General features: G+C 32.7%; 3 protein-coding genes across 4 annotated transcripts; 2 read left to right on the top strand and 1 right to left on the bottom strand.

The window, feature by feature from the left end:
• The first annotated feature begins 216 nt into the window (after positions 1-216).
• On the top strand, positions 217-2,053 carry LOC143912744 (cytochrome b-c1 complex subunit 6, mitochondrial-like). Its single transcript, XM_077432093.1, has 3 exons — positions 217-331; positions 707-807; positions 884-2,053. The coding sequence occupies exons 2-3, from the start codon at positions 721-723 to the stop codon at positions 1,055-1,057; spliced, it is 261 nt and encodes an 86-aa protein (XP_077288219.1). The 5' UTR covers positions 217-331; positions 707-720; the 3' UTR covers positions 1,058-2,053.
• On the bottom strand, positions 1,772-27,752 carry LOC143912742 (rabankyrin-5). The gene is made up of 21 exons (XM_077432089.1): positions 27,635-27,752; positions 27,152-27,457; positions 26,615-26,795; positions 26,428-26,528; positions 24,643-24,779; positions 6,557-6,786; positions 5,789-5,932; positions 5,225-5,585; positions 4,966-5,150; positions 4,712-4,896; positions 4,488-4,641; positions 4,242-4,404; positions 4,082-4,158; positions 3,812-3,980; positions 3,488-3,724; positions 3,157-3,374; positions 2,867-3,066; positions 2,676-2,788; positions 2,482-2,604; positions 2,283-2,407; positions 1,772-2,208 (listed from the first exon to the last, which is right to left on the bottom strand). Exons 1-21 carry the CDS (start codon positions 27,636-27,638, stop codon positions 2,079-2,081), a joined length of 3,543 nt encoding a protein of 1,180 aa, XP_077288215.1. The 5' UTR covers positions 27,639-27,752; the 3' UTR covers positions 1,772-2,078.
• On the top strand, positions 10,215-24,557 carry LOC143912743 (uncharacterized). 2 transcript variants are annotated; one of them, XM_077432092.1, is made up of 4 exons: positions 10,215-10,342; positions 19,068-19,475; positions 23,248-23,424; positions 23,513-24,557. In XM_077432092.1, the coding sequence occupies exons 2-4, from the start codon at positions 19,433-19,435 to the stop codon at positions 23,800-23,802; spliced, it is 510 nt and encodes a 169-aa protein (XP_077288218.1). In that variant the 5' UTR covers positions 10,215-10,342; positions 19,068-19,432; the 3' UTR covers positions 23,803-24,557. The 2 variants fall into 2 exon arrangements, with proteins under 2 accessions (XP_077288218.1, XP_077288216.1); XM_077432090.1 differs by having other exon boundaries at positions 19,064-19,475.
• Positions 27,753-27,905: the final 153 nt, after the last annotated feature.

Genomic DNA, 27,905 nt, shown 5'->3' with positions numbered 1-27,905 from the left:
CAAACACTGAGAGAAGCCGGGTAAAACCACTAGTAATGAATACATACTTGTAAAAAACAACAATAAAAGCTTTGTTCAAAATCAATGTTTGTTTTTGTAATAGGTATAATGCCACATAAAGATGCCATTATTATGTTTTTCAATTTCATCAGAACAATTATTGTAACTTCCCCTAATTATTTAGCTGGCTGTACATGAAAAAAAAGCTTTTACAAAGGAGTTGAGGAGTGCGCAGTGACGGCGACAGGTGATCATAGTTACGTCACAATTTCGCGGTGGTTTTGTCAAGGGGTGCACTTCATTGTATTCTGCTGAGGACCGATCGTTATATGTAAATATTACCTACTTTAATTTGTAAATCGAATCGTATGTTTGTGAATGCCATTTTGAACTATTTTATATTCATCTTTCACTTATAAGCGCATACATATAAATTTAGCGATGTCAATCAGGTGTCAAAATTATTCATAATGAACGTTTAGCCTCCAATCACATATAATCTATTTTATTTCTCATACTAGGTTTATTCAATTTGTCTGATAAATTATATGAATTTAAGTAATTTGAACGTGTTAAATGATGTAATGAAATTTTAACCTTAATGATTTAAAAAAAAAAAAATTAATATAAAATCATGTCGAATATACTATTCTCAAATATATCGAATGAGAAAATATAACGCATTTATTTCATGTTGACGTTACAGACGATATCACCAGAATGTCTGAAAAAAAGATGTCAGTGTTCCCCGCAGTGAAGGCGCAAGAAGAAGAGGAAGAATTAATCGATCCTCAACAAGCTCTACGGGTATGTAGTTTTGTATTCTTACTGTGAAATGTGTATTGTAAATCGAATGTTGACATTGTCGTTTTAAATATTACAGGATAAGTGCGCCGAGGGTGAAAAAGCTATGAAGTTGCATGAAAAATTTCAAGCTTGCACCGATCGTGTCAACTCTCGCAAAAAAACTGCCGAGACCTGTTCGGAGGAGCTGTTTGATTACTTCCATGTAATCGATCATTGCGTTGCAAAAGATCTCTTTACTAAGCTTAAGTAAAATAATTCTATGATCCAACAGCGGGAAGTTTTGATTATTGTTTTATAGTTAAATTATAACTATAAACTTTTACTGTATATAATTTCATTGTTAGAAATATAATATCCATATTAATAGTTGTTTCAATTTTAAAAATATTGAATTGTACCCATACGAGATTTTTCATAAAATACCAATTATAATTATATTAATGATTTCCAGTATTTAAGAATGCACATTAAAGATGGATGCTTTTTAAATATTTATTTCTATAAATTTTAAATGCATATAAATACGTACAAAGCTACACAGAAATTCTTTTGTGACTTAAAAAAAAATCACTAGAAATTAACATTAAGTTGTGTATTTCACTATAACACTAATTCTGAAAAAAAAGATGGTATTTATTGGTTATACTGACGCATCTGAGCATCAAGTTTACCAATAAATACCGAAGAGATAAAAATAAAAACGTTTCAGATTAAGTTTTGTCATTAATGTAATAGAAAAACATCTCAAATACCATTCGGAATGTTAAATGGTTTTCAATGGAATGAAATAAGATAAATTATAGACTAAATTCGTAATATTAAATTAAGGTGTGCAAATATATATTTTTAATGCATTTTACAGAGACGTTATGAATGTATAATATATTGTGGCCATATATTTATGTACTAAAATAAAGTAATCATGGCACCGTATTTATTATAAGCTTAAGGTAAAATATTTTGAAGAACTAAGCAAACATATGATTATAACAAAATTTATACAATAGAATAATCTCACTAAATTACATATATAAAAATAATTTATATATACTATATCAAAAAATTCAACACATACATAATTTTTGATGTACGATATAAAATACATACGTATATTAAGTGCAAAGCTGAAATCATATACATGTGTATATTGTTTACAATATATGCTATAATTGAATAAATTGGGATTTAAATAAAATGTTATATAATAATGTGACACCATTCGTTTTGTAAATAAAATGAAATCACGATACAAAAGAAAAAATATAATTGTATTATCTGGGTCCGACTTGCAATACCGTAAAACAAATAGTGCAAACTCTCACAGGTTTCGTTTGATTAAATTTTAATATTGGAACATCTTGACTCGAACACTTGGAGCATAATGTACGACCACAATGTCGACTGAAAATAACATAATAAAAATTTAAACTTCAGTCTACCATGTAATATTATCAAAATAACTTTTTTTTTTATACCAATGATGTTTTCTCATTGTAATTGTGAATTTTGTTCCACACTCTTGACATAAGTCGCTGTCAACCCAAAGAGCCTCTGCTGGAAGGGCGTCCAAAAGACGATGAAGTAATTGCTTTGTTGCTACCTGTGATATCCGTTATTTGTTAAATTATATACTACAAATCATATAGCACACTGTAAATACAACAAAATGTATACCTGGTAATTAAAAATGGTGACACCATCTTTATTTTCGGTTGCCAGCCGAGCCTTTGCATTCACCAATACTCTGCATAAAGCACCCTGACCTCTCATATAGGCCAATAGCAACGGTGAGTTTCCCTAAAACATAGTTATTGTTATAATTTCGTAAGAAATGATACAAATATAATATTCGGACGACGGAATCAAACCTGTAAGTCAGTTTTATCTACTGGATAATCCTTCATACATTCGAGAAACAATTCACATATGGCAGCTGCATTTTCTTTTCCACACCTACATAATTCGTGGAGAGGATTGCGCCCTGGAAAATCGCCAAAATCAAATTTTATATAAGTTTTGCGCGCTAATTTTTCGAAATCAATATAAGAAATTTATTTGCCTTTTAGATTGATCGCTTCTGCATTAAGTTCAGATTCGGTTAACAATGCTCTGGCGACTGCAATGTGGCCTTCTCTCGCTGCAATGTGCAATGCATTGTCGCCGTTTGAATCCACGGCATCGAAATCTGCACCATTTTGAAGCAAAGCCGATACAATAGATGCGTGACCTTCTTTGGAAGCTACATGTAAAGCCGATTGCCTATATTGAAATAAAATTTGAACAAAATCGTATGACAAACATATCGTATTACGTATTGACATGTAACGCCGGAATATTGTATGTACTAACTTATGAGCATCCCGGTCATTAGGACGAGCACCAGCTAGCAATAAACTACGTAATAAAATTTCATCTCCGACAGCTGCAGCTAGTAAAAGTGGTGGAGTAAGGGCAGCATCTTGAACACGGGAATTTACATCTACTTCAACGGAGAGTAAAAACATAACGCTTTCAACATCTTTCTTTTGAATCGCAAGATGCAAGAAATTGCGACCTTTCGTATCGACCTTAAATTTAAAACATCACATCTCAAATTAAATAAAAGCTTTTAATAAAAAAGGGTTACTTAAAAATGTATGTTTAATAGAACAAATCGAAAGTTTGTATTGATGTAACAAACCTGTTCAGCGGCAGTTGGAAGTCGATCCAATATAGATTGAGCGGCCTTGTTGTTTCTAACAGTGAGGGCAGTGGCAAAAGGAGAAAGTCCCTGCTTATCTCTAAGAGTCAAATCGTTGGACGGTTGTGATAGCAAAAGGCTAATTATTTCAGGATGTTGGTTTTCTATTGCGATGTGCAATGGAGTTTTACCATCGGAATCTCGTGCATTTACATTTGCACCATGTTCAATTAAAGTCTGCAATTATTTCATAAACCATCACTTTCAATTTGATTGTATGCATGTACGTTTCATATTTTTTTTTCGATAACAATTATGTATTACCTGAATAACATTCATAAGACCCCAAGCGCAACACAAATGGAGTGGCGTTTGTTGATCAGAAACCATATCTGCACCTTGACCACTTGGGCCGATTCTTCGAGGGGATTCTACATCACAGCCTGATCTAATTAAAAATTGAGCTAACGACTCCTTGTTTTCATCAATTGCCCTATTATACGTAACGAAAAATGATTTTATAAATAATATATATTTAATATAATACAATAATAGACCTAAAAATTCAATTGAACTCTATGTATATGTAATTACTTATGAAGGAGAGTTTGTAAACATCCTTCAGGTCCTGGTCCCCAACAATCCGCATCAGCTCCATTTCTCACAAGTATCTAAAATAACAAAATAATATAAAATTAAATTATAAATACAATTTAAGAAATAGTAGTGAACTAAAAGCATACTAATATCTTACACTAGCTACTTCTTCTTGTGAAGAATCTAAAGCTGCCCAAAGCGGTGGTATACCATGTTGATCTAAACGACCCATGTCAATACCACGAATGCACATGCCTTCAACTAATAACCCAAGACGACAGTGAATAGCTAATTGTAGAGGGGTTTCTCCAACTTCAGTTCTGTTTCAGGAAAAAAATAACGAGTGGAATAAAAATAAATAATAAACCAATATGTACATATATTAAAAATAAAATTAAGTTACAAGGCATTCATATCTGCACCATGATCTAATAAAAATATAGCTGTTTTCGAATCTTCTTTCAGAATTGCTTGATGTAATAATGTAAAGCCTTTTCCATTCCGAGCATTGACATCTGCTCCACCCTTAATCAGGGAAACTACTAAGCTTAAGTGTCCTGAAAATAAGGTTTACATGAGAATTAAAGTTTCAAGTGATTATAGTCTTGAGTGAAAACTCTAGTTTACCTAGTTCTAAAGCAAGACTTAGAGGCGTATCACCGTCCGAGTTTTTCAAATTAAAATTCGGAACAAGTATACCGTTTCCTTCATTGGCTTTTGCAGAGTTGGCATTCAAATACAATTTCCGTTCTATTATTGCCAAAATGGGACCTTCATGATTTTTCAACACGGCAAAATGAATTGGAGTTTGCCTACAGATTAAAATTATATTTTAAATATATAAAAACGTGTATTTTTTATTTATGAAAAATAAAAATAACCTATAAACACAGTTAGGCTTTTCTCCATAGGAAGTTTGCAGATTAGGATTAGCATCTTTTTCTAGCAACGATTTAGTAAGATTTTCTAGTCCTTCCAAGCAGGCAACATGCAAGGCAGTGAGTCCTTCTGAGTTTATATGATCCATTGAACCCACAATGTGTTTGCAGAGGAATAATGCAGACTCCTGAAATATAATGACAAATTTAACGTAAGCTAAATATGCATATTACACAATAGTACTAATAGGTTTTAACATACTTCACATTTCTTTTTGGCCAGCAAAATCAATAAATTATCCCAAGTACTGGCATATACAGGGTTTAATTGGCATCCTTTTTCAATAAGTTTAGTGGCAAATCCAAAATTTAGCACATCAGCAACATTATTATCACTTTTAGTTGGAGATTGATCATCAAACGGATTACTGATTTCAATTGAGGACGAAGCGAAAACATCATGACCATTGAGAATATTACAGTTCTTTTCGTCAACCAGCGAATAAAATAAGGCCGAATGTTCATCTTGCAAAGTACGTACATCAGTGTCGACTTTTTCATGAGCAATAAGTAGGCTAAATATTTTATCATTTTTATTCAAAACTGCAAGATGTAACGGAGTACTAAAAGTAAATAAATAAAATATCATAATCAAAACTTAATATTTCAGCATGTTAGATTATAATATACACATCAATTATTTATCTGATAAAAAAATTTTATACACTATAACAATCTTTGCAAAAAAAATGTTTTTGAAAGAAATCCACAAGATTATTTTTACAAAAAATGTTGATGTAATATAAAAAAAAAATATCCAACTAACAATCCATTTTTATTTTGATTATTGACGTTGATCCCTTTGGCTATGATTTTTTCAGCAATTTTAGCGATTTCAATAAGTGTTTTTTCATCATGAGAAGAAGCATTCAATCCAGCTATAAGATGCAAAACCGAATCACTATTGTCTCTGTGAATGAAAAAAGTAAATATTTTAATATAGCAAAAAATTTATAATTATTGGTTATATATGGGCGCATCTGAGCATTGAGTATACACACTTACACCAACTATAATAAAAAAATACATGGCAATTACATAAATGGCCTCTGGGTATTTATGATTGACGTTACATTGAACAATATCGATAAAAATCGAAAACGCATTTTTTAAATAATTTTATTATACATACATACATACATACCTATATATTATAGGTTTATAAATTTGACATATGTTCTGGTGGAGGAAAATATTGTCTTATTGTGAGAGAGAATCTTTTGAAATGGATGTTGGTTTAGTGTTATATGCCGCCACATAAACTTTGCAAAATTACTTTCTACATATGTGTTGACGAGCCGTACCACAATGTAATCAATGGTGTAAATAATGTCAATAAATGGTTGCGTACCACTTGTGTACTGTCATTTTACTAAATCTTCCTAGAGGCCATTCATGTTACTGCCGTGTATTTGTAAGTGTGTGTGTGAGTGTATATACCCGATGTTCAGATGCGCCCGTATAACCAATAAGTACCCAAAAACTTAATAAACATTGTATGTGTTATGTAAAAATTCTATATATGTATAATTACTTGGTAAGGAGATTAACATCAGCTCCATTGTCAACAAGGAAATCTGCGGTGAAAGTATCTCCAGCCATGGCAGCTCTGTGCAAGGGTGAAGCCCCCCTTTGCTGAAGTCCTCCATCTGGCAAAGCTGAATGTTGTAGCAGAGTGCGTGCAATTCCAGTAGCTTGCGCTTTCAATGCCAATTCTAACGGTAGTTCATCTCGTGCAGATACCTTATTCACAGTCTCACTCAGCTTTGGGTACAAAAAAGAATAGTATTATATTATAGGTATAATTATTTAGCTAAAATTATATAATTAATAAGTAGAGGTAAATTTAAAAACAAATTGATCATTATTTTTGAGTGAAATGTATTCAAAATAAAAAAAAGTAAATAAACATAAAATGGATGGCAGTATCTGGCAAAGGAGGTCTGTAACCTGTTGATCTCTAGCAATGTTTTTGGATAGAATTTTGTATGATATTGTGAAATAGTGGCGATAAAGTCGATATCAGAATCATTACATAAATGTAAACAGTAAAAATTAAACGACCTTTTTATGCAGAGGTCACATTTCTTCAATATTTACAAAAATTAAACGTCAGCTTGTAAATGTTTAGACCAGTGGCGTGCGCTGAAATTCTCTCTTTTTGTAGTACAGCCTTACTTAATGTGCACGAACGGGATACAAGAGGAACAGCCTGTTCCTCTTGTATCCTGCTCGTGCACATTAAGTAAGGCTGTACGACAAAAAGAGAGAATTTCAGCGCACGCCACTGGTTTAGACATGAAATTTAAGTTTAAAATTTTTGAATTACATATACATATGTATGATTTTGACTAACTGAACATTTAAAAATATATATATGTAACTAGATATTATAGTACATGTGTCGCTTATTGGGAAATGTTTATCATTTGCGGCGAGTAATCAAGGCTATCCCTTCAATGCAAACAAAATGGTACTCGAGCTTAGTAAATCGTGTATTAATATTACATACATATGCATAATGTATGTCCCACTTTATCAAAAGCTTATCTCTCATAAAATTAAATATACAACAATACTTATAGCTTTTTAAGTGGTTAAGTTATACGATTTTGAGTACATATTTCGAATAAAGTGTTAATTAATAGTACTTGTTTTTAACTGGAAATCCTGCTTAATTATTATTGTCGGTTTATATACATATTTGTGGTAAGGTAGATTTTCGCGGAATAAGGTAAGGGAAATCATATTTAAACTAGACACGATTAAAAAACGGTTGGTTGTCAACAACTGATTTAAATTGAACAGTATGTCTTAGAACGATTGAATTTACGATAGCAAGGTTAACCTAATGTAGGTCGTCGCTTAGGAAAAATCTAAACATTTAAGAAAAACCTTAGATGATGTTGCGATTTTTTTTAAATTGAGTGCAATTTGGTTAGATGCAGAATATAAGTCTATTGACATTGAAATCGGTATGTATTTTTACTAATTTAAATATAAAAATAAGTTTGGTCACATAAAAAAATCACATACGTTTGTAAACTTTTTCACCGTACAGTTGCTTATTTCGAAAAAGGTAAAACTTGACTTTTAGATTACCGATAGATTAAATAAGTGTCTCCTTAAAAACATTATTTCAATATTGTACATATATCATCATATATGCACGGTCTAAACCTGTATAAAGAAAACAGGGCTCTGGATTCGAAGTCGTGGAGTCGTCTCTTTAGTTGGAGTCGGGAGTCGTCTCTTTAGTTGGAGTCGGGAGTCGTCGAAAAATCGAGTGACTCTGACTCTCGATTTTTTATTTATTTAATAACGTTTATGAATATTGAATTTCTAATTGAGAGTGACTCAACAACAATATGCAAATATGAGACATATGATAGTGTTTCTAGCTTTGTCTATTTTATTATGTTTAGACAGGGCCAGCCTCATGAGCGGGCGATACGGGCGGTCGCCTGGGGCGCTAGTCCTGAAGAGGGCGCCATTTACTCATCCTCGGTTAGTTACAAGCAAAATAAAAGAATTAATTGAAAAAAATGTCGAAAACACAAGCGATTTACAAATTAAACTTCCGTTACTTTTTTTCTGATATCGAGTAAGTGCATCGATACCTGACCCTGTTCACAGTGGTTGTTGAAAATCAAAAGTTGGAAACCTGTTGTTGAAAATCAAAAGTTTCCGGAAACCAGTTGATCGAAATCAAAAAATTCCGAAAACTATTATTTTTGTTAAACATTGCATTTATACGAATATTTTTAAATGATTTTTGACGGAATATGGAATATAAAATAAAGTTTGACAAACAATGTTCAAAATTCCCTAGAATAATAATTTATATAATTGACAAATTGAAAATCATCGCGCCAGTCCAGTATTTAGTTCAAATTGGGGAGAGGCCTTATATTAGACAGATACTTATATTAGACTAATACTAAAGAATTTACCGTAAAATTTTATAAACCGGTAAACGGTAAATCATTTTTTCTACTACCTGGTATTTACCGGTAAATAAAAAAAGTTTTTTTCGTGGATTAAATATATGTACATATGTGGTTACTATTCCTAAAAACGTGAATCGTAAATAATTAAAAAAATATAATTTCGCTATTCTGTGCGTCTGTCTGTCTGAGATAACGCTCGCCGTTCTATAATAGCGCGGGAGCTCGCGGCGACGCGCGGGAGGTAGGTTTCAAATTATTATTGCGTCACAATTTTTTCATTCATTTACGATTTTCGTATACGTTTACGATACACGTAAAAACGAACAGCATCGAAAAAATGAATTAAAATTTAACTGTTCAATTATATCGGGTATCACAGATAACTTTATTTTAATTCGTGTATCAATTCCTTTCCGAAGTCACCCATTGAAATCAACGGGCACAACACTAGTTAAAAAATAATCTTAAGTGAATAATGTCATATAAATGCATTTAAGTACATAATAAATTAATTTAATTTTTTATTTTTATATTTATTTATTTAAAGTTGATTTGTATAAGTATACCATTTGAAAGTTTCGATCATAGTTGAACCGTCTGATCATATTTATGACCTATACAATTTAGTTGGTCTGTATTGCCAGTAAATTTATCAATTTGAAAAATAGTTACATATAATACTAAAATAAACAAATTTCAGACAACCTAATCCACAATATGCCGTTTGAATTGATTTTTAATGCAAATATGTATGTACTAAATTCGCGATTCGCGAAAATTTACCGATTGTGAAATCTCGTCAATTTACCGGTAAACCATCGGTATTGCAATCCTATCCATTACGCCAAATGCGAAAATTTATTCGTTTCACTATATGCGGCATCCCGTATTAGCACTCATGAAATATTCAAAAATTAACCCAATGGGAAAAACTTAAATTCTACAATTTTCAACATCGAAGTCGTGTTTTAATTAACGATTCCACAGCCCTGTGTCTATTAAATATGCATAATTTACTAAAGCGACATGTGTATGTACGCTGAAATGTTCCCAGCCCACAATATTCATATCAACTCCTAGCTCAAAACCTACTTTGACCCACAGCCAAAAACACGCATAACGAATTAATTAAACAGGGAACTAGGTTGATCACTTAATTGTAATAAAAATTGAACTGGGTTGGATGGCGCCTTGCAAACACGAATGCAAGCGTGTGGTCGTTTTCCATACAAATTCGCCAGCATAGTAGTGAGTGGGTTTTGGTCTGACAGCTCAGTCAGTCGCCGGTCACTGTACTGGTTGGATGGTGATTCAGCTCTTGCTGGGAATCTGATATATATTTATATATATCTACTTCACACGATCAAACGGTAAGACACAATCATCGGTCAGCTTGTCGCGAAAGTACCGTTTGGCGAAATCAGCGAGTGCAATTCGTGCGTGAACGAAAATCTCTCATTTCAAAACTTCCAACCGCGCCAACAAACGTTTCCGAAAATTGAAACGCACGCGATCAACTTCAAACTATTGTATTTACGTGTGTTAATTTGTCATGATAATTGAGTGGAATGTAATGAAATCATGAACGATGAACGTCCTTGTCCGCCGTTTGGAGTCAGCTGGTGTAAAAAGCTAATGACTAGCATATAAGTGAGTGGTGTTTACGGTTTTTTACCTGCCGAATGTTCGATAGAGCGGTCTTAAATAAATATTTGAAACGTTCCTAGTACTATTATCACACTCGCGTATGTGTCATGTACATACGTATGTTATCAACTAATTGCGTGCGATTTATATAGTAAAAAATCAAACCTTGTGCGAAAATGTACATATGTGCATATTTGTGACGCGCTGCTCGAGACGATAACGATCATGCTGAAAACAAATGTCCTCTGAAACTTGGCACTATCGATGTTTGTGTACACAAGTGTTCAATGCATACTATTGTAGCGTTTGGAAAACGTAAACAGTATCAGTATCGGTAAATGTTTAAATGAGACGTTTTCAGTTTTGTACGATTTAAGAATATCAGGCATAGACAATCATATTTATCTATTAATCGTAATCACATGTGACGTATATATTGTATATATTTTCTACACACTTATACGATTTTATCGCGATGAAATAATTATGTGGCATCAAAATGAAAACAATTTTTTTTTCGCCTGCGTTTTGAATATTTGATACAGTTGCGTCTGTTTGAGTGAAATGACGATTAATATGTGAAATATAACCTAATTCGTTGACTTCAACTTTGAAACCGATGTGGGTACAGGTCTGTTACTGAGAGTTGGCGCGTTCTCCTACTCGCACAGAAGCGCGCGAAAGGGACAGAGCATGTTTTTATTATTGAATGCAGTGTGACAGCATGCTATACACCTATTCACTGACACTAGACAAGGGCATTTATTCGCGCCAACTCTCGGTAGCAGACCTATCTATACTTATGCTTGTGGTTTATAAATATTGCATGGATGTTGATTGCTTGCTTTAAATTTGGACTAATTCATTATGATCTAATGAAATGGAATACGTGGGTTAAAAGTATGACAAAGGTGGTTGATGTAATGGGGAGAGTGAAGAATTTGAAATGGAAATGGGAAATGGGAAGTGCTCGAATGGTTCCCGAGAGAATGTAAAAGGGTGCAAGGAAGGCCACAGGGGAAATGGGTGGATGAAATCAGAAAAATTTGTGGAATGAGATGGATGTAAGTTACTCAAAACATAGACGAATGAAAGCGCGTTGGAGAAGCATTCATCCAGAAGTGGATGGAGAATGGCTGTGAATGATGATTTACTATATGTACATGTTCTACAACACGGACCCCAAATGGGGTCGCAAAGCGTTTTATGTGGGGTCGCCAACTAAATCAATAAATAAAAAAACCCTTATAAATATAATTACCAGGCCACTTCTTAGCTTCACTTCGCAATCGATTAATTTCAATTTTAGTCCATGTTTAAGTGTGTTTAAATAATGTCAAATAAATGGAATTTTCAAATGTATTGGAGGCGCAGGTCACTAGGCTTATAAAAAGGGATCGCCACAAGAAAAAGGTTGGGAGCATGTGTTTTACAGTGTAGTAACTATTGTACATATGTATATGTATATATATATTTTTTAATTCAATGACTTCATATTGATTTAATTATAAATCAAGAAACAAGGTGACATTCAATTGTTTTATTAGAAAATATGTATACGTATGATTTGAAAAATTTACGGATTGTTCTTTTGTTTATTTTTTTTGTGAGAAAATTTTGATAAAGCGTTGATTAGATTAAAATTGCTACCCAGGACTTGCCCACTGAATAATAATAATTGAATAATTCACAAATCACTGAAAATATGTCTTTATCTTTGAATTACATACTAGCTTCGGAATAACATCACAATTCAGATTAGTAAAAGTCGTGGGTTTGATATCCAACAGGTGCAAGTCGTTCGAAACTAATTCAACCTTCAGTTAGATTAAATTGTCGTTTTACAAAAAAGCAACGACACTATTACGTCTAACCGTACTTGGGTCTCCATAAATTCGTCAGAATTTTTTTTCTTTTAAATAGACGACACCACTCTTCGTCGGATGGAATTAATTAAAGGGATAGGCGCCTGCAAAAATGTGAAATGACACCGAATTGTCTGGCAAATTACAACGAGCCGCACCCAAACGACGCGACCAAATATCGATCATGGTGTGTCAGACAAACTGCAAATAAAACGCGCGTGTGCATGCCCCTTGCTTCTTTGGCTATGAAATATCCCGAGTGGAATTTTGCGTGGTGAACACGTGGTGTCAACCATTACACACTTTATGTACGTATATAATACCATACATTCGCTCGCAATTATATCTGGATGTTGTATTGAAACGAAGTCGACTCGAGACGCGGATGAATCATCGCGATTCGCTGAACTTTGCGAACGGTAGAACATGTGCTCGGGATGACCTACCGGAAAGTTGACTTGCCTTCTTCATACATATGTACATAATCTTATTGAACGCTTGCTGTGTGCTACTTTACCAAGGAATACCATGTATTCTGATTTGTGTTGACTATTGATTGGTCTTCGGCTACAATACTGAGTATGTATACAATTGGATGTTAGCATGTGTGCGTTTCGTCCTTTTGCAATTGTATATGTATGTATTATGCACAGCTGTGGGTCGGAGCATTTCAAGCGAAGTCGGAGTCGTAAAAATTCAACTATTTTTAATTAATAGTATTACGGCATACTAGAGTCTATAATCTTATTGAAGTAAATCGACTAATTGAAATTTAGTAATTTATTTATAAAAATCATGAATTTAAATTACATTATAAATAAAATCGTTGAATTGCACATATTTTGATGCGTTCTGGCCAAAACCGATTATTTCCTCCATCTTATACATATTTTATTCTCATTTTATTTATTAAATTGATTTGTTTGTGTATGAAATTCATACACATATATTATATAATTCATACACATATATAAAACCACTACTATTAGTGGTTTTACCCGGCTTCGCTCGGTATTTGTAATATAAACCGCTTAAACATGGCTAATGTAATAGTAAACATTCATTTCTTTTTTTATTAAATTTATTTGAATCGAAAAAATAATAATATTCAACGATATCGATATCGTCATTATAGAAACTTTGATTTGTTTTCGATGCTCCCATCCAAACCTTACATAGTTACAAAGTCTCTTTCGAAATTATATGTATATTAGATTAGATCTAGACGTACATACTTTTTATTTATACCTATTTAATTACCAAACAATTCAATAAATTGGGTAACATGTCAATTTTTAGTGATTTTTTTTAAATTCCTTTATTTTTTTATTATGGAAATCGCTATTATATTTATTACTAATAATTTTATACGTTGGAAAGAAAAGTTCATCTTATCTAAATCGTTCAAGTTGGAGTTGGAGTCGGAGTCGATTCATAAAATAAAGCCGAAGTCGGAGTCAGTACATTTTTATTCGACTCCCCCCCCCCCCCCTTACTGACTGTAAGTAATTTTAACCTCATGAAGTGTTTTTGTTGTTCTATTTAAAATTTTTGATCTAATATAATTCGTAAAACGGTTTTCTGGATGGTTCTGGACACTTTCATTCGACACTTCTATACGTACATATAGTTGCATATAAGTCACAAGTAGCTCAAAAAGATGATATCATAAGAGTGCTGTTCTATCCAATTTAGACGTGCAAAATTTGTACGGTACAAAATGTGCTTGCAAACAATTCAATTCTCAAAAGACTACAAACACGCATAGAAACCAAGGACAGATTTATTTATTTTGAGCGCATTCTGGAATTATTTCTATGATCGATGACAGCCTAGAGAGTTTGATTGCATTAGAAATGGTGAAAGAAGCAAAATGTAAATAAGCACATTCCGCAAGGGTCAAGATACTCAATCACGAGAAGAACGGCTATGGGAGATGATATTAGGTTATCTCCAAGTAGTGCTTGTGTTACATATACTTATCAATGTACGTGAAATTATCGCATTCAGCATTTTTTTAATTTCGTGTTAATCGAGTACTATCTAAAATCACACACACACACACACCCGGATTGTTCATTGCCAACTTGTACAATTTTGGAAAAATGGTATAGCACGTATGAGAGCTCTGTTTATGTATATTCGTTTCGTTCAATGCGCACGTGCATTCACCTCCCTTTTCTCATCGTGCAAGGTTGCTGAGCAATTACATAACATCTAACAAGTCTAATTACATTCGGCATGGTACAGTACAAAAAAAAAATAAAGTAAAAATTTGAATTTAATCTAATCACGTCGTTAGTTCTGTTGCTGAAGATTTATTTACGGTAATGTAACGGGATTGGCGAAAAAAAGGTCGAGGGCATTTCGTCGATTTGGATCAAAATCTGCTTTGTGCGTGTCGCGACGAAGAAGGTTCAACACCTCGACAGTGACCTGATATCTCGTTGCAAACTGGTTTCGGTACTTTCAGTTGGGTCGTTTTGCTGATAATGGCCATTGACTTTTCTGCATGTTGATTTTGGACGAAAATTGGTGGAATACTGGTAAACAGTTCGATAAAGCAATGTATGCATAATGCGAAGGTCAACGAAATTGAGAACAAAGAATGAGGAAGGTGGGTCCGTTCGTTGGCACGGTCACAGCCCTGACCGTAACCGAATATGTTAAATATGCATTTCAAACGAAATAACAATTGTAATGCCAAAATTGTATCCTAAATAAATCTTGTTAAATTCGGTTCGTATCAAAAACGTTTTATTACGTGTGAAAATTTTTAGATGAATATGGAATACGTGAAATGAGGTTTTGGTATCGAAACTTACAATCTTGACCAAGGTTAATTTGATTATGTGACATCGAAAAACATTTTTTTTTGTTATAGTTTGAATATCATAAATATGTATATATGGATGTATAATATACATATATTCAATAAATACATATTCAAAACACGTTAAACGGACAATTTCGCACATGGCGATCTTGCACAGTGCCACGAAAATAGCGAAAACGGAATATCTGGCACTCGTATTCTCGTTAGTGTGGTTGAATCTCGGTGGGTGGGATTTTCGAGTACCAGATATTCCGTTTTCGAGATTTTGGTGGCAACGATTGTCGTGTGCGAAATTGCCACCAAACCAATTCAACACTGTTTATGCAGATGCATATACGTAATTTACGTTCTTTTAATCTCATGCGTTGTTTAAAATATTTTCTGATCGATTACTATAATTTTTTTAAGATACAAAATTAATCGAAAATAAAAGATTGTTGCAACTTGTTAAAATGTTGATTGCAAGTTTGCCTGAAGAAAACCATCTTCGATCAATGTACTTTACCAGTGATATGATGCCGTATGTATGTTAAAATATTACACAAAGTCCGATTCATTCAAAGTAGTATAGAACGTTGTATGCTCGGCACAACGAGGAGATATAGGAAATTGGATATAATGGAGAGAGTGAAGACATGAAAAATTTCATTGGATTACTTTATTATGATCCAATAAAACATAATACGTGGGTTAGAAGTATGACAAAGGTGGTTTATGTGATGGTGAGAGTAAATAATTTGAAATGGCAATGTGCGGGTCACGCAGCTAGCAGAATGGAAAAAAAGATGGACAGAACAAGTGCTGAAATGGTACCCGAGAGAATGTAAAAGAGTGAAAGGAAGGGTGCAAGGAAGATGAGCAGACGAAATTAGAAAAAAATGTGTGGAATAAGATGGATGAGAGTTGCGCAAAACAGAAACGAATGGTAGCGCGTTGGGAAGGCTTTTATTATCCAGCAGTGGATATTGAATGGCTGTAAATGATGATAATACGATAATTGAAAGAAAAAAAAGTATTTTGTCTCAAATATGCATACATACATATGCTCATATATTGTAATGGGAGCAGACCGCAAAATACTAAAAAACTGAAAAAACCATGTGAAATGCAAAGGAGGTATGTAAAAACAGACATAATTATAAAAATATCAATGCTAAATTTCGAATGTCCATCAATGTGTGTCCAAAGTAATTAAAATCTAAAAATATATATACATATTTATTTATTTATATAAACAATCTATGTATACATACATATAATACACAGAAACGGACATTCCAAACCATATATTTTTAGAAAGATTTATAGTTGAATTAAGAATTATACGCAAATTTAAAAACAATCGGGTCCAATTATAAATTATGAAAATGTTAAAAACGGGTTATATGTAGTTATATAGTGAGTATAGAATTTTTGAAGAATTTAGATACAAATGTATCATCTACAGCCATTAACCATCCACTGCTGGATGAAGGCCTCTCTAACACACTTGCACACTCATCTCCGTTTTGCGCAACTCTCATCCATCTTACCCCACACATTTTCCTAATTTCGCCTACCTATCTTCCCTGCGGCTTTCCGTATATCCCTTGGCATTCTCTCGGATACCATTCTAGCACTTCTTTTGTCCACCCTTCGACCATTCTTGTAGTCCCGCCTATTGCCATTTCAATCTCTTAAATATATCCACTATATCCACTAGCCTTGTCATAATTCTCACCCACGTATTCCGTTTCCTGTATTTCCTTGTTATGCCAAATATGCAACGTTCCATACTTCTTTGAGTGCATTGGATTTTGTGTAGCAACTTGGCATTCAAATAGATATGTATACATATATACGCACAATCGTTACAAATTTTATTTGATATATATGTAGGTCCTTATGATTATGAGTGAAAATTCTCAGATAAGTTTCAATATGCGAGTGGTTGATTATTTTATCAAAAGATAAAAAAAAACAAAAAAAAACACGAGCGGACAGCATCCACTCATCGCAAATATGAATGTATAGACATACATACGGGTATCTGCAAATGTTTAGTCATTGTACTTACAAGTATAATAATCAGCATAATTTTGCATAAAAATTGACGGTCAAAGCTGATACAAAGTACTATAATAGATCAGTGAAAGAAACCGTACGTTTTGATTTAGAAATCGAATAATTTATTAACTGACAATATGCAGTCAGAAAACACAAATTTAAATTCGACATTAATATAATCACGTCGATATTATACATACATACGTTCGACCAAGGTATTCGTTGAATATACTAAAAAGTGAAAATCCCAACAAATGTATGCAGAAAGAAGGTCACGAGCGCTAATCAAAAAACCTGAGTTTCGACTTCCTGTTTTGCCGGTCGCAATAATTCCGAACACTTTCTAACGTCATTTTCGGCCCGATTCCAAAAACGAGAGCGCAAAAAGTAAAATGAAATAGTTTTCCCGATAATGTTTATTGTGTCATCATAATATAAACCAACTGAATAAATAAAAGCACGGCTTCTTAAGTGGATTATGTGGATTACCTACACAAAATTCGATCATGTTTTGTGTCGAGTCTCGATGGGATTCTAAATATATTTCTAAAATCAACGCAAGCAGCAATTTAAGTTTACTTTTCGAATCGACAATGAAAAACTTTGTTGGAAACATGAAAAAAATATATTGCACGCTTCTAAACCTGTTGATATGCAAATTAGAAATACAAACAAAATAAGTCTGTGATGCAAATGCCAGATTTTGTTTGATTAAGGACAAAAATATGTAGATCAGTGATACAGAACCATTTTGATAGATGGGCCAATTGATCTAAGTATTTAAAAATAATGATATTCAGACAAGACCACTTGTGAGGCTTCTCTAAGCATTAGGAAACGATAATTCTAGACTTTTTTATTAAGGATCGACGTCGTAATTTAAAATTTTGAAAATACAAAATGAAAAATGGTTCACCATTTAGTCATGCTTTTTTGCTCTCTTGTTTTGTTAACTAATGAGGTGGTCTATTGTTATTTGAAAAGCACCAAGACAACGCCTAAGTCAACGCCTAACTATTCATTAGTCTTCGACGGTGGATGGATTCTTTTCGCACAAAAAATGGTTCACAGTTGTCAATTTCTTAGAAAAATCATGCTTTTTTGCTCTCTTGCTTTGAACACTAATGAAGCGGTCTGTTGTTGTTTATTTTATTTTTTATTTATTTTTAATTTATACCAGGAAGGCCTAACAGGTAAACCCAATGCGCCTTCCTGGCCAAAGACAATTATAAAAGCTTCCGCGACTCCCCGCTATTATTATTCATTATATATATATTTTTTAAAATTTGCAATAATCATTTAAACAAAAAACAATGCTACCAGACTAAATAACAGGTAAAATAGGTTTAATATATGTATATAAAAAAATGTTAAAAGAATTTTACTGAAATATCATGGCCGAATGCAAATTGCAACCACAATATTTTACTTAAAACAATAAATTAAATAATAAAATTTATTTATTTATTTATTCAAATCAATTGCGATCTAGTGAGTGTTGAACTTATAGATTAATTACGAAATCATCATAAATATTAGTCATCGATATGTGACGAGGTTGATGTACTTCAAACGTGCACTTACTTGACTTCAAACTTTGCACAAATCCATCCGTATAATTTTGGATCAAATTAAAAATGAATCAAAATTTTGACAAATTACATACTATGCTAAACATTAATTTTTAATTGTTTCAGATAGCTTTTATCAACGCCGTGGAAACCTTGACATGCGATTATTGAATATATCATAACAAAACTGGAATAGTTTTACATTCTGAGCCCGTTTTCCACGATCCAGTCAACATACATAGCAACGAAAAATGAACTGTTCTTTAATTGTTCACATTCTATAGCACAAACTCACGACACGCAACTGAAGGTCGATCATCAGTGGGTAAAATAGCGGGATAATCGTGACGAGTGACAAGACTCAAAAGGTAGTTTAATCGAAAGGCGATGGATGACGACGACCAGAGCAGACTGAAACTTGCATGAAACAATAAGCAGAAGGACAAAGAGCAGAGATTCGACCTGGTGGCCGAGTAGCACTGATCCTAGACCAAGATGGCCCAAATGTTGACCGCGTTGCTCGCAATTTCTCTAGCAGGTTTGTTAAGATGATTCAAAGATTGTGCCAAAGTGTGTGTGTATATTAAGATATCGCCTTGCGAAATGTCAACCTATATTTAAAACAAACGTGAAAAAATACGCATACGAGTGTATATATACAGCGCTGTCAAAATATTTATAAACTTATCATACAAACCGAAAAAAATACGCTAGTACATACATATGATCGTAAAACCACAAGATATTTATTTTATTTATTTATTTATTTATATGATATGCCACGCCGTGTTCATTTTAACGTTTTAGATTAGATCGAAACAAAAGTACGTATGTACGTACGTCAAAATATATGTCAAAAATCACCTGCAAAATTAAATATCACTTGAAACTGCCTAGATTTTCATATTCTATATAAATAACAGGTGGGTGAAATGTTAGACGACAAAATTTTAATCATATGAGGTCAAACTCAGATTGTAAATGCGGGAAACTGGATGGCGTGATTTCCGCAATATGTATGTATGTAGATAGATGGGTGGCTTGCGAAAGTATCCAGCTCCGCATAGGACAAGAGTTCATGTATTACAGAATAATAAATATGAATCTAGCATGTTTGTTGTCAATTCCAATTATACTCGGTTAAATTGACCCCGGAAAAATATGATGTGATGTGAAGAACTTTTATACCAAGCAATTAATTTTCATTAAGCGATAAAAATCTACCGTGCTTAAATGATTCCAATTTGTGTTCAAAAATTAATTTTGCAATAATCAAAAAATATTTAACAGCTATTTTAATTTAATGTGATGAAGTTTTTACGTACATAATTATGTACGTTTGTTTGTGATGAAGTTTGTACGTACATATGTACTTTGTAAATTAATTTAGTCGAGACTGGCTTATCTATATTTATAAATCAGAGAAAGGACATTATGTAAATCTTCATCATCACACTTTTCATTGAATTCTTTAACGTTTTTTTCGTAAAAAAAACCGTTTTTGAACGTGTGAACATTTTGTGCGTGGACATTCTGTCGTGTTAACATTTTGTCCGTGAATGTTCTAAAGTGCACAATATGTCGGCGAGCGTTTGTCCGTGACGATCTGTCGTATGAGCATTGTGTTTGAACGTTCTGTTATGGACATATCTAATGTCGGTGTGCGTTTTATCCGTGAACGTTTTTCCATGGAATCGTTTCATACTAGCATTGGAAACGAGAAACTTTTCCAATAGATTTCGCTTTAAAAAGTATGACAATTACTATACAGCCACGCTTTCTAAACCGCCAAGACATGTTTCACGCTTACAATAGTTAAAATAACTTTATATATTCATTGCACGAATTTAGACATTGTATGTATAGATTTTGAATCATCTTCATGAATTCACATAACAGGCGCAACTTCCGCTTTACGTCTGCAGATATTTGGATATAAATATTCTAGCATTCAATTCAGTGATATTAGAACTAGCGGAAAATCTATGAATAATATCGAAAAATAAAAATATCTTCTGCCACCAATGCAGTCGTTCGTATGTAGCTGTTTTGTTCGAAGAGATGCACGTTAAAAATCGTAATAATCTGAACAGGATGTTGGTGATAGTGGCGATGTGCATGCTGCACAATTCCCACAACAATAGTGTGCATATAATACTCGACGCCATTCAAGTCATTATCGAATTCGAAGATGACCTATTAACTACCTATAACAATGATAATTTGAAATTTGCTTTATGGGCTTCGTGGGTCAAAAGTGAAAGGAGGATGCTGTTTTGAACTAACGGTTGCTACATACATACAATATAAACGGCATTTCTTCTTTCTTTTTTTTTTTTTGACACCAGCCGACTGATCTCTATAAGTCCAAACACGAAACCTATTATAATTGAGGTCGGCTGTCCCTACACGAGATGAGAAACTTTTATCGAAATCGAAGCCCATTAATAATAGTGAGTCATTACCGGTACGTCCGTTGGAAACAATGAGACTATGGTTGCGTGTCGTGAATTTTATATGAGAAATGAGAGACGTTGCAGGAAATTATGCCCTTGGGAAATGAAAGATCCCGGTCAAAATTTGACAAAATGTGCTTATCTTATGTATAGAGGCAAAATGTATTCTGTGACGACGGGCCGTCCATCAGGTCGACAATCATTGGACTATTAAGTGAACCTCTGGAGTAGTTTAGAACGATCGTAATCGAATCACTGGACGTTAATTCAATATCCGTAGTGTCAGGGCTTAGGCGCAATACTTTCATCTATTCTTTGTTCAATTACATAGCTCATTGTGAATAAGCTGATATATATTTTCGATATAAATACAAAAACAACAAGAAATAATTGAGTGTAAAATCATATAAATTTTCTGAAAATTGATGTCGATTATAAACCGCATTTCTTATTATTCATAAAAAAATATGCATAATAAAGAAAACCGCAAATGGTGAGTGGTTGGAATACGCAAATCAAAATTTCATATATATATTGTAGTTAAACCGATTAACTTTTCAATAGAGATAAATTCTTTTACTGCATTCATAATACACAAAATAATACTAATACACTTAGAGATACGATTTAAGTTCGCGACTTAGGCGGATTCAAGGGGGGGGGGGGTGTTATGCCCCCCCCTTGGACGAATTTTTCTTATATACATAATTTCATTATTTACAACAGTTTTGATTTGTATTTTATATTTATGTATATTTTAATTCGTTTAATTTTAATTTTATATAATTAATTGCTCGACTGTTTTTATTACGACCCATCCAGGTAGATGGACCAATTTTAATGCTAGATGAAAAGTGACATTTCGCGCTATTATCTATGCAAAAAATAAGTTTTTACAATTTATGGTATAGTTCTTTTGGCAAGATCTTTTTATTTAGTATTTTTGACCTTTTTTTAGATCCGCTAGTGGTACGCGATTAGTTGTCAAAAAAATAAGTTATTATAATATATGTGCTTTAATATTATAATATGTATATATCGTTCAAAAAGCGAAATAAACGTATAAAAGGTCACCAGTATTTTTATAATTTCATCCACCCATCTTGTTTGCGACCTTTTTTTCATTCTTTTACATTCTCTTACATTCTCTCCGGTACCATTCCAGCATTTATTTTGTCCACCGTTCTTCTTGCTACGTGACTCGCCTATTGCAATTTTAATCTCATAACTCTATATAGTCAGTCCAAAGCCTATAATTGAGCCGTTATATTTGAGAGTGCCGAAAGTTCGATTTTCAGTTACAAAAATACTATTTCTGTTTGACGGAATTCACAAATTATTATCACTTCTTTTAATTCGATATGTCCAGAATCTCGGAAAATCAGAATAAACGTATTACAGCCCAAGAGTATTTTTAAATACTGTTCAATGCAAAACCATTATATTTAATGTTTTGCGAGATATTTCTCGAAATGAAGAAAACGTAGACTTATGCCACTTTCAATTATAATATTACGTTCCTATAAATTTTGAGTAAATCCGCATACATAATAAAATCGATGTAACTAGCTATTATAGGCAAATATTATCATATTCAAACTCAGTAGATATAGGTTAGTAAATATTAAAAGCAAATGTAAAAGTAAGGTAGTGAAAAAAAACTAGTGTGTGTTTTGATTTAAAAAGTATACATAATAATATTTTAGTTCATAATATATGTACATAAATATGCTAATGTTTACCCACAAAAGTTCTTTAGTTGTAAACTAAACTATATACCTACATATGTACATATTGTTTAAATTATTTTGTAATTATTATTATTGAAAAAAATTACATTTTTTTTAATTTCAGGTAATTTCGCTTCAGCATTACAGTGCTACCATTGTACCATATCTCCACCAGGATTATTCAGCAACGAAACTTCTAGATTGTGCGTCGATTTTGATTACTCAGAAAAATATGTAGTCGATTGTCCATATTCGACAATGTGTATGAAGAAAGCATTTCAATTGCCACTTCGCAATGGAGGTATTGTTAAATTTAGTAGAACGAAGATACTATTAGTACCTAAATTAAGGGGGATCAATCTAACTTGGTGTGTTTAATTTTTTTCAAGATTTAATACAAGGAGTTTTGCGAGATTGTGCTGCACAGAAGCGCGATCATCAAGTCTACCGAGACAACCAGTGGCACAAAGAGATAGACATCGAAGAGGCGTACGAAGAAGGATGTCAGGTTCAAGACGACAAAGGTGCCAGAACTTTGCCAACCGAATATTGTTACTGTCGGAGAAATCTGTGTAATTCGGCACAGTCCAACGACCGCAGTGATTTGAGTTATCACACTGACGCAATGGCTGTTATTTTTGTGTTCAACGCAATAAAATATTTCAGAAGTATGGAATAGTGAAAATGCCACAGATAGATGAGTCGAAATGAAAAACTATTTTCTTTAAACACCGTTCATTATGTGGCGCAGAAGATTAGTGGAGTGTTTATAGACATATTAACAAGAGGATTTAATGTATAGGAAATTTATTAGTAAAAAATATCTTGCATTTATATTTTGATTTCAGATTTACATATTTTTATATATGTATACAAAACACTTAACGAATATTATTTTTATATATATGTGTATAAATTTTAAATTTATTCCAAAAATGATAATAGAATTATTCAAAAGGAATAGAAATATTAAGAAATATCTGATTAAAATAATAGTCAAATCGGTGAAAGATTATGTTCACCAATTTTTAATCCTCAAAAAAAATCTTATATCAACGTGAATATGTACAATTAGTATAGTTCATTATTAAAAAAAAATACTCAAATAATTATTTTCAAATATTACATCTACCGACTATACATATATTCAATGAGCATAATAAAAAATATAAATAAATGAGATACACGTCAATAACAAAGTGTAATGTTTGTGTGCTTAATTTTTCTATTAAATCGTTCGATATATTGTAAATTAATTAAGCTACAACTTAAAAATACTCCAAATAAAGTAAATTTTCGCTTCAAAAGCTACACTATGTATGTATACCAATCTGTCTTATAAAAAAAATTAAAAACTGCTCCATAATTTGTTAAGAAACATTTTTTAACTGTGATTTTTAATGTAAGTATGTAATAAATATTATTTATACAACCGATTTGTATTTTTTAAATATAAAATTCCAGGCAATATACGAATGTAAAATAATAAAGAGTGAATAACATAATATTTAAAACTTACAGTTGCGTTGTTCTCCACAAGGCAAAGAAATACCACATCTTCTCTAAGCAATCGCACAGCAGCATGTAACGGCTCGGACGTTTTGCTTTTCAACATCCTGTATAATAGAGCACTGGACATATGGGCGAAATCTTCTCCTGTTAATTGTAAATAATGAAAATATTTTAATTGAAATTAATAATTTTTAAATTTAAATTTAGTATTCAAAAATGAATTACTTTTTGAACATTTTATTTATAAACTAAGGGAGCCTAGAGCAGACATCGGCAATCTTTTTTGGCTGCGGGTCAAAATCAACCAAAATATAACTATTAGGAAGATGTTTCGGGTCGGTGGGTATATTCATTTTGAAACAGTTTTTTAGTGAATAATAAGATTCATTTTATTGAGACAAAAACTCTTCTATTCCTCGTACGTTTTCAAAATTGTATAGTTATTTTCTTGGAGTCGTTCGTTGAAATCATTATAATGGTTCATTATTTCGTTAAGAACAAACGTTTAAAAACTTGTTTATCATGGAGTTCGAAATAACTTTTATCGATTTTGTTAAGAAATATTTGTGTCATCAAAACAGTATAAATCTATTAACCGTTTGCCCGCGGCCGTCTTCGATGGAAGCTTTGGGCGACAAGTATGTAGCGCTGTTGTCTTCCATAGAAATTCTGAACTTTGCACGGGATTTTGAGCCTTATATGCGCCTATTTCAAATGTTTTAAGGTTCAAAATTGGTTGAATATATTACTGAGAGTTGAATGCCATCTATTCAATTTGCTTAAAATTCATATATACCAGTCAAAATTAGTTTTTTGTGGAACCATACTGAAACCTCGTTTATGTGACGTCACGTAGCACGTGTGAGTTCTGTTGAACAATGGGGACGATACGTCTCAATTGTATGAAGAATTTGACAACTAAGCCAAAACTACGAGATATATTATGTATTGTATTGTTTAAAATAATACTTTGTGTTAATTAACATATCTGGTTACTTGAGTAAATATTAAACTCTGTATTTAAGGTCGAAAACTCGATTGCCAAATTCGCGAAAAAGGTGCCGCATACAGGGCTCGTTCGCTATATTTATTGCCGCGGGAAAAGGGTTAAGAACTTTGCCCCGATTTAACTATTGTATTTCAGCATGTAACAGCAGATCTCCATATTTAGATTCAATTTCTTCCAAAAAAGCTTTGAAGCGAGTGTGTTAGTGCAGATAGTGCTACTATTTTGTTTACGATCATAACTTTTGTCATTACATTCCTCAAATTGTTGCATAGATGCCTTTCCAAATAAATTTTCTTCATGCATACTTATTACCAGAGATCGATGGACAAGTTTCTTTTGCCCACTAAAAATGGTTCACCATTGTCAATTATTATTGTCTTACAAAGCAAGAAAGCAAAAAAAAAAGGTTGACAATGGTAATTGAAAATAGTAAACCATTTTTTTTGTGGGCAAAAGAAACTTGTCCTCCGATCTCTGCTTATAACGTCAGTAGATAACAAATAATTTTTGATCTGACGCATATTCTTAAATAAAATATTTAAAAATATATATTTTTGGTACTTCTTATACGAAAAAAAGACTAGCATTAACTGGTTAACTCAGGTGGGTCACTTGATATTGTCAAATGAGTTACTTGATAACCCGCGGGTCAAAGGTTGACAATGCCTGGCCTTAAGTATTGAAAGTCAAGTCATCAAAAATTCAAGTGATACATCAATTGATTGGATATGATATCCATAAAAAATATACTAATACTTGTCATACTAAGAAACCGACAATTACCTGTCAAATCTTCCCAGTGGGCCGATATTAATGAGGAGCAATGATCTTTCAATGCTGTTGCATTGATTTCATCAGCTGCTGAATAAAATTTTACACAAGTCCTACAAAAATATAGAAATAAAAATAATTTATAAGGAAAACCGTATATTATTACAATGTGTATGTAAATATAAAATTGGATATTTACCTAACGTTAACAATGCTGATTAGAGCCTTTTCACACTTTCGAACTAATCCGACTAGCTTATGCGTTGCAGCAAATTTCATCAGTTGTGTTGCAAACACATCGCCTTGCGAAAATTCCACAATATCTGTGTAGATCCATCGTAACATACCTTCTCCGACGTTGTCCGACATTGAAGTCCAGTCTAAAAATTAATTTAACACATAGAAATCACTATTTTAAATTTGGGTAGCAAAATAATAAAAAGTATGATCTTATTGTAAATATTAATAAGTCTAAAGTATTTCCATACTTGTTGTTATGGTCCCCATATCAAATAAATTCGATAATATTTTAATTGGATTGGAATTAGTTAATCAGGCTTAAGAAGATCACATAATAAATACACATAATGTATTGTATTCAAATTAGATATACATATAAATGAAAAGTAAATTATTAAAAAAATAGCAAACATGCCAAATCACAAAGTGAACTTTTCCCCACGTTTACAGTACAATTCAGTTATAATCAATGTGTAAAATATTTTAAATTACAAACCCAATTCTTTGACGTTTTTTAGAGCCTCTTCATTGAAATCATCAGATCTTGCGTTCAATACAAACTTATGAGCTGGTATTGTTTTGCTCTGTAACTTGATTGATATATCTGAATACAATTCCCTGTTGTATAAGGTAGACACTGTCATTAGCAATCGCGCGATAAAACTTGTCTCGCTCAGATCTCCAGCCGAAGCAGCTGCTAGATTGTACTTCTTTTCTACTTCGGTACAATGAGCTTGCAATTTAGTATACTCTTCTTTCAGGAGAGCTAAGTGTTGTTGCAGTTTGGCAACCTCTGAAGACGCTGAAAACATTTGACGAGAATATATATACCTATATATATTTGAAATTCGATTTTGTTGGTTAATAAATGGGCGGATCGGCCAAACTTGAGATGGAATGGTAGGTATGTTGGATTCGATGAATTGATCGATTAATAAAAATTTGGAAGGATTAGATTTGAAAATACAGAATTCGTTACCCATGATTGTGGGGGCGCCTGGGAGGGGGCGTAGCACCGATCAAAATCCACTGCTACGAATCTGATTGGTTGACTGTCCACTAACTCAACCGAGTGATCGCTGTCACATACTCGGGACGATTTGCCTCGTCTTATGGCCAAATCAATATTTACCATTCATTTATTGTCATTCACACTATTAGCTGTGTTTTACTGCAAACATGCTCTATTCATTAATTATAAAAGCATAGACTATACATGTTATATGTTTTAGCTATTATTTTATCAAATT

Source organism: Arctopsyche grandis, chromosome 6 (assembly GCF_051622035.1).
Source record: "Arctopsyche grandis isolate Sample6627 chromosome 6, ASM5162203v2, whole genome shotgun sequence".
NCBI lineage: Eukaryota > Metazoa > Arthropoda > Insecta > Trichoptera > Hydropsychidae > Arctopsyche > Arctopsyche grandis.
Note: the sequence above shows the minus strand (reverse complement) of the source record. Positions and strands in the feature narration are given on the sequence as shown.